Consider the following 14012-nt stretch of genomic DNA (forward strand, 5'->3'; position numbering starts at 1 on the left):
GGGCCGACAAAGATGTGTAGATGCGGAGCTTCATCGATTATCTCACCACTCATCGGCATCGGCTATTTGTGATGTTCCAGCGCCGATCTTAGCAGCGGCGCGACATCATCGCTACCGCGTAACACGCCAGTGCTCGCAGCTCCAGCAACTCCATACCGCCATTCGAATCTCGACGTCGTCTTGATGAGCGCCAAAAAGGACGTTCTTGCTTTCTCCCCGCCATGAACGATGAGGCAGAGTCCTCGGGAGCTGCGCAGCGCCATGGACCCAACTCACCTGAGCTCGTGGACCCTGAGGATGACTTGGTGGAAATCGACGAAGAGGAGGTCCAGCGGCTGAAAGACCAGCTCGTCAAGGAGAGACGGCTAGATGCAAAGCGGAAACGCATACGGATGCTTAATGAGCTCTTGCGTGAGCTTGACTTGGTTGTCTACATGCAGCTCATCACTCTCTATCATTTCGAGTACGATAACCCCACAACACCCTAGGACCGTACTGACCGATACATCACAGCTGTTCATTCTTCTGGCTGGCCGTCAAGGCTCTCATCCATGGCACCTTGCTTACGCCCACTTCTGACCCGGTCGGCGAACGCCCACCCGACGAGCCCAAGCCTTTCCTGCCCCTGATACTGTTCTCGTTCTGCGTCAACTTCGTCCTGCATCAGCTGTATCCTGCGCCATCGGCCGGGGAAGACACACGCGGTTATCTACACGGTGGCCTGATGATCGACTTTATTGGGCAACAAGGCCCCACCAGCAAGTGGAAGCTTGGGGCGTTGGACCTATGCATACTGTTCCTGCAGCTTATCATGGTTTCCGTGCACGTTAAGAGACGCGAATTGAAGAAGAAGCTAGCGAAATTGTCTGCGGGAAGGCACTCCAAGTACCACAGACGATGTCGAGCGGCCTACACCAGATGCGTCGAACGAGGCGGCCGAGGCCACTGCTCGCGAGCATGCGGCCCGAGAACAGAATGCCGACGATGAAGAGCGAGGTGTCCTGCGCCGAATGGATACGCTGTCAGACATTGGAATCGACCCGGATGAGGAAGATGCGCTGCTGTCATCGTCATCTGACGCTGGCCAGCCCGACGCCCTAGATATCCTCACGTCAGGCCAGTGCGCCATCGGTGACTTCAGTCTTATCGACACCCTTGTACAAGAAAACAAGAACTACTCGGCATACCGCTTGACGCGCACCGAGAGCGGAATGAATGACATGCCCGAAACATTGCGGCGGCTCAACACTTTGCGCGCGCGGTTCGGAGTGGGCGGTGGCTGAAGGATCGAGGACAGCGCTCGCCATTTGTAAACACCACATGCGGTGCGACTGCATCGACATCTTGCAAGCGAGGTGCACAATAGAGCCCCGTGGCCAGGCTTATTGCCGCACCGCATTCTGCGAGGTCGCGCGCCCCCACCTCGAAATCCCACAGTTACCCCACGCTTCAGCCCTCCGAGGAGATCAAGACTGCAACATCAGCAACAATCTGCACCGTTGAGATGGCATGGCGTAAGCAATATGCAACCCCAGCGTTAAGCGACGCCACCCCACCAACGTACCCGGCTCGTCATATCATTTCGCTTTGGTTATTGCGTTCTTGCTGAGTGGCCACGCGATACAGTCATCAGCATGGCACACCGATCATGGCTTTGCCGCCCGCTGGCAACCTCCGTCACCCGTCAATCTAAATTTATCCGCGTGCACGGCTTACATGTCCGTCACCAGGGGCGATCGGTGTGCTTCCATGCAGGGGTCTCCGGTTCCGATATATATTGTTCTAATCGTGTCAGATAGGGCTGCGTACCATGAACATTGCTATGGGGTTCAAATTGAGGCGGATAGTGTAGGTGTTGGACGGGTAGATCGATCTTACTTGTTACCGTGGTTGACCATGTCACTGCGAAGGACTCGGGCTGCAAGAAGCAAGCAAGGCCACACAAGCAAGGCACAGAGGCTGCCCAGGACCAGGACCTGTAAGGGTTGGAGCAGTAACAAACAAGTTCGACCAGCATCATCGTATCTCCACCAAATGAAAGCCAGATGCGCAAGAACCAATACACATGTAAGACTTGGCCTCGCTGCAGGCACCTACCTGCAGGTGGATAAATACAGCTTTGAAATCATCTCCACATGTCATTCTTGCAATATCGCATTGATGCACTCGCATCAACAATTTGGGCGTGCCCTCTGTACTCGCAAAGACCTTGGAAGTTGGCCGCCAAACACGTGGTTGAATTGCGTTCCAATCCACTGGTTGACAACCCTATTTGCATCAGAAGGCATTACACCGCCCGCACGACTTCCGAATCCAGAACACGTGCGTCGTGAGGAAAAAAAAGTAACTTTTTGCAAAGCAATGTCGACATTTCTTGTCCAAGATGCGGCGATCGACCATGGGCAACACAAACACGTGAAATGTGGATGCGAACGATCCCCCCCTCCTCCTCCTCCTCCTTCTCCACCTCCCCACATACACCACATCCTCAAACCCCTTGAAACCCCCGGATTGAGGAGTTTGAGGGGTGTGAGCTCAATCCAAACGCCATCATCACAAATCTACAACATGATGTATCGTTCCAATCCCCCCGACACCCGCTTCACTTCCCTCTCAGCAAAACGGCCCGAATCTCGGACCGACCCGACCAATACCAGCGTCGCGTGCGTCTGATTGGTCGGGACGTTGGCTGTCTCACATGACCGCAGGCTTCATGTGGCAGGGAGCAGTGCTGACATGCATGAGGGGGTACCGGCGGTGCGGAACCATCTTGAGGTGGGGCTGGGTTGGAGGTAGTTGGAGAAGGGGGATGATGCTTGTTTGAAGTTGAGGGGATGGATTTTTGCGGGGATTATAGTCACGGTCAGTTTTTTTTTCTTTCTGTGTCGAATGGGGGTAATCAAAGTAGGTAATCCATCCACACCAAACCATCTGTGAAAAAAAGGCTTGCTCGGTCTTATGTTCAGTTGCAGCAGAGACGAGATGCTCAACACTACGCCTCAACGCACTGTGTCCTGCATATCGCGCCCAGCTCCGTCGATATTACGCGCATGACATCCCCCCCCCCTCCCACCTCCAATCGATCGCCACCATCCGCAGTTGACGCCAGAAACCTTATGTACTCTTCCTTTTCGTATCTCGCCTGCCGCCTCACGCAAGAAATATGCAGTGTAACACCACCACCAACCTTTCTCGAGTCCCTGGGGTTGCACGCCGGGTTCAGGGAGCAGGTAGCGGCCGGTAGAAATTGCCGCGCTTAAAGTCAATACTATAGGGTTTGTTTGCGCAATTGGGGATGCATGCGGTGTGACAAGGGGATGGTTGGCTCGGTTCGAGCGAGGGTGGATTGAGTTTTTGCTGCCTGCATGCATGCGCGGGTAAGGAAGATATATCGATAAGACATTTTAGATTCCTTGTGTCTATTTTTTCTTCTTCCTCAACGGCCTGCACCAGTGTTGCATGCCAGACTACTATGCAGTTTTCCTTCACATCTCCATCGTAGATCTAGTGTGGGAAAGGTCGGGCGGTGAGTGTGGGGATTACACGTGTCTGCGGTGGGACACCGGGTGGATAGACTATGAAATTCTTTGCTGCATGGAATTTCGAAACTGTACGTGGTACCGCGCAAAGAACAGGCAACAAGTCCGAGTGCGGTGACCGTCGATTAGGAGTCAGCATAATGGTGTAATGGAAGGGCGAACGCGGCAGTTCATTATTGCTGCGCTGGCCGAGCCGTGAGGGTGGTGAGATTCGGGCCGAAGGAAGTTCGGGTGGTGACGAGATTGGTGCTTTTGATGTCGCTTGCTGGTGACAACTGGCACGTCCTTGTCCAGCACATCAGGCCTGCTCCATCGTGATTGATGATGTTCCACAGGGTCTCCCCATTGCTGATCTAGCCTTGCATACATCCTGAGCATGTGAGCCGGTAATCGCGGCGCACGCAATGCGTGGTTGGCCTTTGCAAACGCACCGTACCGCCCTGCGGGACCACGGAATGTGTAGGCCTTCCACTTCGGTTACACTCGACCCCACACACTATGGCGTTGCCTTGCAGCGACTGAGTGAGGGCAATGCAGGCGGTCTGCTGCGACTCATGACCACTTGCGACAAATATTTTAGGTGCGTCTTGAGTCTTGAGTCTTGAGTCTTGAGTCTTGACTGCTAGCTCGACGGTTGTCAGCTTCGAACAGGCGGTGTGGCCCGTGAGCCGATGCTGTAGTGTCTGAGCGGAGGCTAAACGTTGAGCCTTCGGAAGACTAGCATGTTCGGGGAAAGGAAAGAGCCGCAGAGTGAACTGACGTCGAAGGCTGTATGGTCTGTGGTGATAGTGACAGCATCGCCTGTTGCGCATTCCGTTTCAAGTTTGGAGGCACAGGAGTGCGTCACAAAAGCTCCTTGCTACTTGGTTGGCCGGACCACGCTCCGGTGACTAGCATCCAATAACGACGAGACATAACAGAGTCATTAAATGGCCGACGTCGGTGCGAATGTGATCAGGTGTACCTGGCAAGTACATGCCAGTAGCACGAGGTTATCGAAGCACTTTGCGCTGACCGACGTTTGCGTTCTGGCCAGTTGAGTCGGTCCGTGAAGGGAGTCACGATCGGATATTTGCAAAACATGCATTGCACGCATAAGATCGACGCAGGCGAAAGCCCGTGAAAGACCCTTATCCCGTTCAGTGGACTAGGCAAGATCTAACATCTTACAGCGCGGACTGCGGTCCGTTGTCTGCCTCGATTAGGCAAAACAGTTCCACTTTGGGCAGCACTGTGGTTCGTGATGCGCCGACCAAGTCGCCGAACTCGAACGCGATAGAAGTATAGGACTGGGGTCCCCAGGATCAAATTACATCTGCATGTGTCGAGCTTCGGTGCATCTCGGTGTTTAGGATTCAACCGCCGGATCGCTTGACATAAAATGTCAACTATTGACCACGTTTGCACTGCATCTCCGGTGATCTGCAGTGATACCAGCCTGCCTCCGCGGTTGCCACATGGTCGGACATTTTGGCCTCGTGGTGTTAGCGATGAGATTGTGGCTTGAGTTCCACCCGCGCTGTGATCATTAGCTCATAACTTTATGCAGAGATTATCAGCATGGTGTGGACTTTATTTGACGTAGCGAGGGAACAGCCACGGAGCGTACTCCGGACAAAAAATCTAGTGACGGAGTCCAGCGAGATGGTAATGTGGCTTGAGGAGCGATGGCACGCATGCCAGCGGACCCTTGGTTAGGCCCGGGAGTTGTTCTTGCTGCGCGCGTAATGCACGGGCGACTTCTGTAAGGCAGAGTTGGAGGTTGCCAGCATCACCTTCAATGTACCGACGTTTGACAGAGCAAGGGTATCCGTTATTCGGAACAATAATGGTGGCCATTTTCCCTGGCCGGGGCAACGACGTCCAAGCTAGTTCTGAGGAGTATGTCTTTAAGGGTGGAAGTCAACCGCTTTGCGTGGGAGTAATCTGGTACCAAGCCATGCTGTCGTCTAGCCAGGAACACCGTTGTAAGATGTTTTCCTTGTGTGTCGCCGATGACGGAGAACGTGTGGGATGAAGGTCTAGACTTCAAAACCAATTTGGTCCGTTTTGCGGAACAGTGTCCATACTCCTATAGTACCAGTGCTAAAGTGAAGCGTAAAGCGTGAGGCCTACGATACTGAAACTGCATCGCGGTACTGTGTCGACACCTACGGCCGTTGAGAACCATCATCTAGACTCGGACGCTAAAGTGTGGCCTGTTATAGCATGTGTCGAGGATAAGCTTTGACACTTGGTTCAGCGGACAAGTCGTTTTTAGGGATGAATTGAGTTTGTGCTTAGCCTAGTGGTGCGATCATTTCCGTCCAACGCCATCGGTAACGTATCTCGGCATTGTAATCGATAGTAGTAGAAACCAAAAGGTCGCCGAGCGGTACACTGTTCCGCGGAGGAATTATTGGGATAGCAAGAAATGACTGGACCGTGTTTCGCCATTCTTTTTTCAAGTAAGCGAGGGACCACGCTCCTTGCGCATTCTCAATCTTGGAACTTTCCGATGGTTAGGTCGCAACATGCGATGGAAGTAAAGGATCAAGAACATGAAATCATTCTGATATTGAGTTTCTTGGTGTGGACTATCGGGCCGATGGCAGTCGTTTGATGTTTGAGACTGACAGACTATTGACAAAGCGAAGAAATTGTATAATACATGAGCGAGGCAGCGTAGTGCCTAGGAAAAGTATAGCATCGAAGAAAGATGATGCGAGATACAAGAAGAAGCCCGTGGAGGCGTATTGTTCTAGATGCAGTTTTCTATGTGTACTGTATATGTTGATGAGGTGCAGCGGCGCGTGACTGACAAACATGCTTGGGTCATGAAGCCCGTGGGTATATAACGAGAGTTGAGCTCGCGTGCTACCAACTCTATTAAGCGTTCGCCAATGCATATAGACATGAGATTTGATTGAAAAAAGAAAAGTTTGATGAAAGAAAATGTCGGTGGTTTCAATACCCTACGTCTCGCGAGGCTGGCCTTGAGGTGGTGTCCAGTTGCTATTCTCATAGCGACCCTTGTCTTGACCATACTGGTCACGGTAGACGGGTTGCCCAGGATGCATTTGCTCCCTAGCAGGATACTGATGCACTGGAGACACACCTTGAGACAACTGATTTCCCGGAGGGTAGCCTGGAGGATAGTTCTGAGACCTCGCGTCAGGTGCGCTGATATCATTCGGTGGAGGGCCAGATGCCGGGTGATAATTGCTAGTGCGCCTCCTCACGTTGCGTTCTTCCTCACGAATCTCCTCCTCGTAATCAGCGAAGGAGTCCTCGGAGCCGCCTCTGATGGAAGAAGTTGCATTTGAAGGCGGGATCGATGGTCGCCTAAGGCGAGGGGACTGCGGTCTTGTTACAGAAAGCGTCTCGGGACGAGACTGCGAGAAGACAATGGCCTTAAAGTAATCTCGCTCACTGTGGTAGAACTCGGCGTCTTCCAAGGCGTTCCGTAGCTGCTGCTCAAGTCTGGAGATACTCATGGAAGCTTCGCGTTCCTTTTCTTTCCTCCTAGCACGGAATCTAGCGGACGCACCCGCGTTGCGCCTTCTCTTCTCATCGGCAACCTTGGAGGCAGCCTGTACATCAACTGGAATTTGGACGTTGTGCCCATGCTGACTCTTGATTGTCATGAGCTGGATACTGCTTTGTGATGATGGTGCCATGGGTATCATGTTTCGCTCCGCCTCCATGGGACCAGCAGACAGTCTAGACTCGTGCATTTGAACACTCGGTTGTCGGTTAGGATAGTGTCCGGGGGTGCTAGGCGTATCAAATTGACTCGATGCAACAGAGCCTGGCTGGCTATATGGGGAATACTGGGCGATGGGACTCGCACTTCCTGACTGGGGGAATCCCATACTCGGCCGGCGAAGGTCGGTACGCGCCATGCTGTGGGGTGGTGCTGCACCTGTAGTCGGCATGGCAGGGAAATACGAATGTCGGCCTGCAGCTGGAGGCGTAGGCAGAGACTGGTGCGACGAGGCAGGTTCCGAGGGCCTAGTGCTGGCAGTCAGAAATGGAGACTGGTGCGCATCTATGGTGCCAGTTGGTGGGTTTAGCAAATTCAAGCTTTGGGTTCTGTGCAGTCGTGGCGACTTTGTGTCTAGTATGTGTCTTGCACCGGGTCTTCCAGGGGGGTGGAATGGACGAGGCATATGCTCGTCTTGTGTTAACTCGGCACTATTTGGTCGACTGATTGAAGGAAGGCTCTGTGAATGTGAAGTCTCGACGGGCGAAGGAGAATCCATCTGCGAAGCACTTCTCCTTCTGTTACGTTCCTGCTCCCTAAGCTCTTGCTGGGGGTTGAGAATCTGGCGGAAAGGGTCGGCATAGCGTTGACCAGAAGGCGTTGGTGGAGTGCTAGATAATTGACGCAAAGGAGGAAGGACGGGATGGTTCATTGGTGGCTCCCTTGGGCTGGTTCTTGGAATTGGTGGCTGCATACCGGGATAGGGTTGGGTAGGCGATGGCTGAGGGGTCGTCCGCTCTGAGCGAGATCCTCCTGCCGGTAGTCTCGACATGGAAAAGATTTCGTCAGAGCCCCTCTGGCTGCCATGGGCCAACCATGAGCGTTCGGGTTTCTGCTCCTCGTGGAGGTAGGGTGGGGTCAAGGACTGTTGGAAATGGTGCTGGGGAAAACGAGGGTGAGGGGCCTGGATAGCGGGGAGTGTGGTAGCCAGCGTGAAGAGTGAAGAGCGGGTCGTCAGGATGACAACCCAGATATATCACGGCGAAATAGGTGATGTGTGGCGTGGAGAGGGATAGATGGAGTGGGTGAAGCGATGTCGGCGGAGTTGGGTAGGGCTGTCTAGGAATTGCGAGAGAGACCAGCCATGCTATGCTCGATTGGGAGTTCGCAGCCTGCGCCACAGGAACAGTACTGGAGATGGGTGGTGAGCAGACGAGTGAAGCGTTGGAGAATGAAGCTGCAGCGTGGCGGGAAATGGTCAGGATTTGTGTGTCGGGCAGAGGTCACAGCGCGCGAAAGGGTGCGCAAGGGCCCGGTGGGATACTTAAGCCCTGGAGAGGAGTACGGTGTAGTAGGGTCGGAGGATCGCTGGCCGGGCAGCAAATTCAGGATGTGCCCCTGTCAACCAAGTTGCGCCAGATGCCAGGACATCATGCCTTGTAGGCGGCTTTGAAGACACGCGCTAAGCGGGGCCGGGATACATGTGTACGCTCGACGCTCGGTCTCTGCACTACTGCACTACTGCATGCAAAGTGCAGGGAAGTCGGTGACGATGCGCGGAAGCGGAACCCACGCCATCTCCCCACCGCAAGAGCGCGCACCGAGCTAGCATTAGCATTACAGCACAGCACAGCACCACACGCCTGCACCACCACTGTCACTGGGACGCTGGCTGACACCGCCAGACGCGGGCTGCGGGCTGCGGGCTGCGGGCTGCTGGCTGCTGGAGAGCACAGGACAGCAGCAAAGCCTGCCGCGCCCATGTTCGCGCGCGGGGCAAGTGTGATGTGCACGACCACCCTGTCTCATCATGTGCCCCATCTCATCCCTTCGCTTGTCGCTCGTGTGGTAGATTTGAAGCCAGACATGGGAGCGCTGCGGTGGAATTAAACTCCCCGAAACGAAGTGTTCCGCCTTGAACGCCGCACGACCGTCAGCACCGTGCATCACAGTGTGCTGCGTGCTGCGTGCTGCGCGCAGCACAACACCCAACACCACCAAGGCGAGACACAGGTGCTCCGATCTGCAATCTGCACAAACTTCCACCTCGGAAGCTACCCAAGGATAAGCGTTGGGGTAGCCGCAGCAGTTCTCCAAGAGAGCTTGGCCTCGGGCCATCCAACATCGTCAAAACGTCAAGGCCACTTCGGTGCTGGACGACGCCGTCGGCCAACTTGAACTCGGCCCATCAAACTTTGTCGGGACCGTCAGCCCGGCAGCGGCTTAACGCCTCGCCTGCGCGTGGAAGAAGCATCATGTACCTGTACATAGCATGCGCGCCTTGCAGTCATGCAGCCACGCAGCCACGCAGCCACGCAAAAGTGCATCGTGGTCGGCTCTGTCGCTGCACAAGAACGTGCTCAGACTGGGTGGTCCTGCACAGGGGCGTGCTGTTGGCGTGAACAGCTGTATCGCGTGCTCGAATGCTTAGCCCAGAGCGATGCCATCAAGTGTCCAAGGCGATGCACTGTTGAAAGTCGGTGAGATCAAACGTCATGTGCGCTCAATGCTGCAGTCCCTTGGGCACTGCCTCAAGATCCCGACAAAATGTCTAGCAGGCGTGGGGGTCCTGCTTACTGAGGCCAGGTGAAGCTGATGGAGCACATGTACATCCAAGTCATTGCCATCTCTGAGCATTCTTCTCGCTTTCTCCAGAGCGCGTGCAAAGTTTCCGTCGTCGTTCAGGCCGTGTTGGAGTCCCTACTCCATGTACGTTGGGCGTCATCGCACGCAAGAGGGTCCGCACGTTTCGTCACGTGTTGACCCGTAACTTGCCGCATGTTGACTAGCACGTGTCATTTCTCAAGGCTGTGCTGCCATAGGTTCTAATGATAATCACGTTAGCCCGAGTGATGCTTTTTGCGAACCACTCAAGCTTGGTGCCGTGCCGCCTTCAAAAGAGCGATACGGTCCCCTGAATGACAACCTATCGCCACGCGCCATATTCCTCTTGATGACCCCTGTTGGCTTGTTGACTTTGCTACTGGGAAGCTTTTGTGCTGAAGACAGGTACCTTGCGGATGATTCCCACTGGAGAGGACTGCATGGTCGGGTACACTGAGCTGGTGCAGTTGAGGTTTTGGATAAGAAGCCTTGCCTGTTCCGAGGTGCCTCAAGATGATGAAATACATGGCTTTCAATCTGGCGCTCGACAGCTTCATCCAGGACGACAAACCCTGTCAAAGCGACGGCAAGAGGAGGCACCTCTGCGATGGGATTGATTCCTGAAACGTCCTAGTTCGCATCCAGGGCCATGGTCAGCACGGCGCCAGACGATTGATCCGAGCTGATCGGTTGGCCGCCTCCACCAAATCCCGGCTCCAAACTGTCGGTTGCTGAGCCAAGCATCGAGTCCAGGAGTGCTTCCGCGCGGGCTGTGCGGTCACGTCACGAGTGACGGGCTAATTGCGTGCGTCACGGACTCACGGTCGCAACAAGCCCTCGTTCCTGGCCAGCTTTGTCTTCGCGCTACATTCAACCTCGATCCAGCAAGATAGTCCCGTCGCGATGAGATGAAGGCGACCTGGGGATCCATGGTTGCTTGTTGCAGTCGCTTCTACAGCATCTCTTACCTGATCTCGTTCCTTCAGCATTTTGTTCAACTCGCAGTGCGGTATGAAATAGCCGCGATAATGTGGCCGCATCGCTGTTAGGTCGTTGTCATGCACCCGCTCTTGAATTAACTTGTGCAGCACTGCAGGTGCTTGTGTTTGCTGACGGCACGTGTCAAACATCGGCACTTAGCCGGGCGATACTCGGGGTATGAAACGCTTGGCGATGAGATGTGTGAAAAGACAAGGCAGCCGGAGTCGTGTTGGAGGAGAACAGGACGTGGAGCGATGGAGCATGTTGGTCCGGGCGTCGTGGAAGGAGAGTGCATCCAAAGAGGAAGGAACGAAGGCTATGCCTCGTCATTTGTCGTTGCCCACCACTTCTCCACCATCTACCCCTATCGCTCCACTCCCTCGAATGCGTAAAGAGATGCTTCCACGTTGATCACTGAGGTGAACCTGATTCTGGTCCTGGCCGCCATCCTTTTGCTCCCACGCAGGATCTGGAGGACCCTGTCTGAGGCCATCGGAAGCATGCAGCCAGTCCGTCTACATGCACACACGCCGCCCTACCCTGCGCTTTCTCGGACAATATCTATTTTCGTACAGAACTACTACAGGTCGATTTCCATCCTTCAAACGACCTGTAGTATCCACGAAAGGCAGCGTCTACTGAGCTCTTACCATTAGGCATCGGCTACCGCTATAACCTCAATTGCCGCTGCGCTGGCGCGTCAACCTCGTGGTCGTGTGATTCATCTGCCACTATAACAAGTTGAGCATGCTCTGCATATATTAAACTACGGGATCTGCATCGAAGTCCCCCGAGATGCTGCTTCACCGGAAGCACGATGCCTGGTTGATCGCATTAGGAAGCACCCAAGACCTGTCCTAACTAGGCCGGGAATGGCAGCACCTTCACCACATCAGCAAATCCCTCATCCGAACACTTTACTAGGCCTTTGGGGCGCATCTCTCGAACAAGTGGTTCGACGCATCTCAGCCTATACCCCAGTGCTGGATGCGGGACCTTGCCGGTCAGAAAGTATTGTTCCTGCTTCCTATAGCATGTATCCTATGGTCAGATTTCAAGACGTGAGACGACTCATACGGTCTACGCGAGGCTTGCGCGGGCTGCAGCCTCATACCCTTATGGTCGCAACCTTGGTATAATAGCTGTGCTATAGCTGGGAGGGGTCAGTGCATGACGCTCGGGGCATCAAACCCCTGTACTGCCAGACGTTCGTCATCCGCGGCCCGCCTACTGAGTCGACGTAGCGCCCGGCTGACTATCGCTCCCTGATCGTGGTTGTGTATGTTGCAGTGCCACGATGTATTCAGCCAGTGTGTGGTGAGGAGCAGCAATACCATCACGCCTCACGCATGCGCAAGCTTCATGGATCGACACGTGCACTTTGAGGACGAAAGTCCTATCTGGACTAAGTGTAACTGACGAGATTGCTTCACAGCACCTGGCAGCGCTGTGGCATGCACTCTTTCACTCCACATTCACAAGGAATACTGCACAATTGCCAGACGAGGAACCTCACTCACGCAATCTTGGAAATTATCTGTATATCGCGAGAGTAAAGCTCAGCAGTGAGCTCTACGATACACTGCAGGGAAGCCTCTAGGGATCTTGGGTAGAAGCTGCCTTGTACTAGTGCTACCACCTAGCGCACCGTTCTTTTCGCCCAGTAGCATGGATCTTGTGTGCAAAGATCGCATGGTATCTGGATTAATCCTCTGTGGTGAAATTCCCTGGATTAACCCCTTCAGCACACCAGAAATGGCATGCCGCCTCTGCTTGCCCTACAGACAATGTTTTGCTCTCTGTTCGCAGGATAAGCATAAAGTTAGCTTCGCGCGGGTCGGCACGACACATGCAAAGTGCATCGGAAGACTACGGCAAGCCGTCAATCTATGCGCCATTGAGACTAGATTCGATAAGCTGCGAAAATTCATTTCCAGGCTTTCGAAGAAGATTCGCGCCGTGCAAGACAATGCAACGCATTCATTTTCTCGCTGTCGCAACATGCCTGGACGCTCAGCACACGTGGGATGGCACAACTAGTCTCCATAGTCTCTTCTAAAATAGTCTGGAAAAAGTAATTTCTGGTGGATCGTATGCCGCGTGCATGTCGCAGGCTGTCCCGGAGCGGCCTAGCAGTCCTGCGCCTACGATATTGAGGGTACCAGATGCCAGGTGCCGAACTGTGTCCTTGCCATGGATGAGCTGACATTGGCGATGTGGTCGATGAGCGTGCACTGGGAATGCTGGTGGCCATCGCGGTCGCATACTGTGGAGCATCTCAACACCTCGGTATCGTAGGGCTGCGTTGATTGATTCGTTGTATACGCTTAATCCATCCAGACCATCAGCATCAGGCATCCTCATGTGCATGCAAGGTCGTATGCGGGGGGGTTGTTCCCCGAGGCGGGCTCTGCGTAGGATCAAGAACCCTGCGCTTTTCTTCCCTTCCACTTTCTTCTCGTCGCTGAAATTTCTACTTTCTATTGCAGCTTACAGCTTGCTATCCGGGAACACACCTATGGCACGGGGTGCTTTCTCCATCACACATTCAGCGCACCAATACTTTCTCGCCAACCAAATGGAACTGCTCCACACATGCACACGGCACAATATGGCACGCATGAACTGCACCTTCAACGTGGCAATACGTTGTCACTACTAAATAGTATAACGCAGCCTCACCCGTGTCAAGCCTGGTAAAGCGCAAACGCCTTTATCACCTCGTATATTCGCTGTTCGGGTACGGTACACTTACTCAAATCGTCGGCTTTTCTAACCGCTGCCAAATCGCTTATCCCGTACCCGGATATGGTCCCTGATCTGACTTCGGTTTTCGTCGCCGGTCAAGTGGGAACTGTAGCTCGGGAAGTGGGGTTCATGGCCCCCTTGATGCAAGAAATCATCATGACTACTCAGCTAGATATCGTGGATGTGATGTCGTGATGCAGTGTGCGTTAGCTCGCTGCTTACGGGTAAGCGACCGGACTTTCGGGCTTTGCGTTGGCTAGGGACAAGCGACGTAGCGAACTGTGGATGTTGACGGCTGTGGATACGCTATGTGTTACGCACTGACCTGTCAATGGGAGAAGTGCATGTCGGGCGAAGTGAACCCCTTCGCGGTCGAGAGATTCCCGCGGAGATGTAACGATCGTGTACATCGCTGCCTCCTTCGGCCTGATGCGGATAAAAGTCTTGCGCGCTGC

At 54.1% G+C, this 14012-nt stretch overlaps 5 protein-coding genes across 5 annotated transcripts; 1 reads left to right on the forward strand and 4 right to left on the reverse strand.

Moving 5' to 3' along the window:
- Nucleotides 1-221: 221 nt before the first annotated feature.
- On the forward strand, nucleotides 222-1283 carry SNOG_01024 (hypothetical protein; the record flags this gene model as incomplete). The annotated part of the gene is made up of 3 exons (XM_001791631.1): nucleotides 222-463; nucleotides 514-864; nucleotides 887-1283. The coding sequence occupies 3 exons, from the start codon at nucleotides 222-224 to the stop codon at nucleotides 1281-1283; spliced, it is 990 nt and encodes a 329-aa protein (XP_001791683.1).
- Nucleotides 1284-5162: 3879 nt separating this feature from the next.
- Nucleotides 5163-5480, reverse strand: SNOG_01025 (hypothetical protein; the record flags this gene model as incomplete). Its single annotated transcript, XM_001791632.1, has 2 exons — nucleotides 5163-5413; nucleotides 5447-5480. 2 exons carry the CDS (start codon nucleotides 5478-5480, stop codon nucleotides 5163-5165), a joined length of 285 nt encoding a protein of 94 aa, XP_001791684.1.
- A 1013-nt stretch (nucleotides 5481-6493) lies between these two features.
- SNOG_01026 (hypothetical protein) lies at nucleotides 6494-7255 on the reverse strand (the record flags this gene model as incomplete). Its single annotated transcript, XM_001791633.1, has 1 exon — nucleotides 6494-7255. The coding sequence occupies one exon, from the start codon at nucleotides 7253-7255 to the stop codon at nucleotides 6494-6496; it is 762 nt and encodes a 253-aa protein (XP_001791685.1).
- Nucleotides 7256-10458: 3203 nt separating this feature from the next.
- SNOG_01027 (hypothetical protein) lies at nucleotides 10459-10759 on the reverse strand (the record flags this gene model as incomplete). Its single annotated transcript, XM_001791634.1, has 2 exons — nucleotides 10459-10598; nucleotides 10651-10759. 2 exons carry the CDS (start codon nucleotides 10757-10759, stop codon nucleotides 10459-10461), a joined length of 249 nt encoding a protein of 82 aa, XP_001791686.1.
- Nucleotides 10760-13775: 3016 nt separating this feature from the next.
- On the reverse strand, nucleotides 13776-13967 carry SNOG_01028 (hypothetical protein; the record flags this gene model as incomplete). Its single annotated transcript, XM_001791635.1, has 2 exons — nucleotides 13776-13852; nucleotides 13883-13967. The coding sequence occupies 2 exons, from the start codon at nucleotides 13965-13967 to the stop codon at nucleotides 13776-13778; spliced, it is 162 nt and encodes a 53-aa protein (XP_001791687.1).
- Nucleotides 13968-14012: the final 45 nt, after the last annotated feature.

The sequence above is a fragment of the Parastagonospora nodorum genome, assembly GCF_000146915.1.
Source record: "Parastagonospora nodorum SN15 chromosome Unknown scaffold_1, whole genome shotgun sequence".
NCBI classification, from domain to species: Eukaryota; Fungi; Ascomycota; class Dothideomycetes; order Pleosporales; family Phaeosphaeriaceae; genus Parastagonospora; species Parastagonospora nodorum.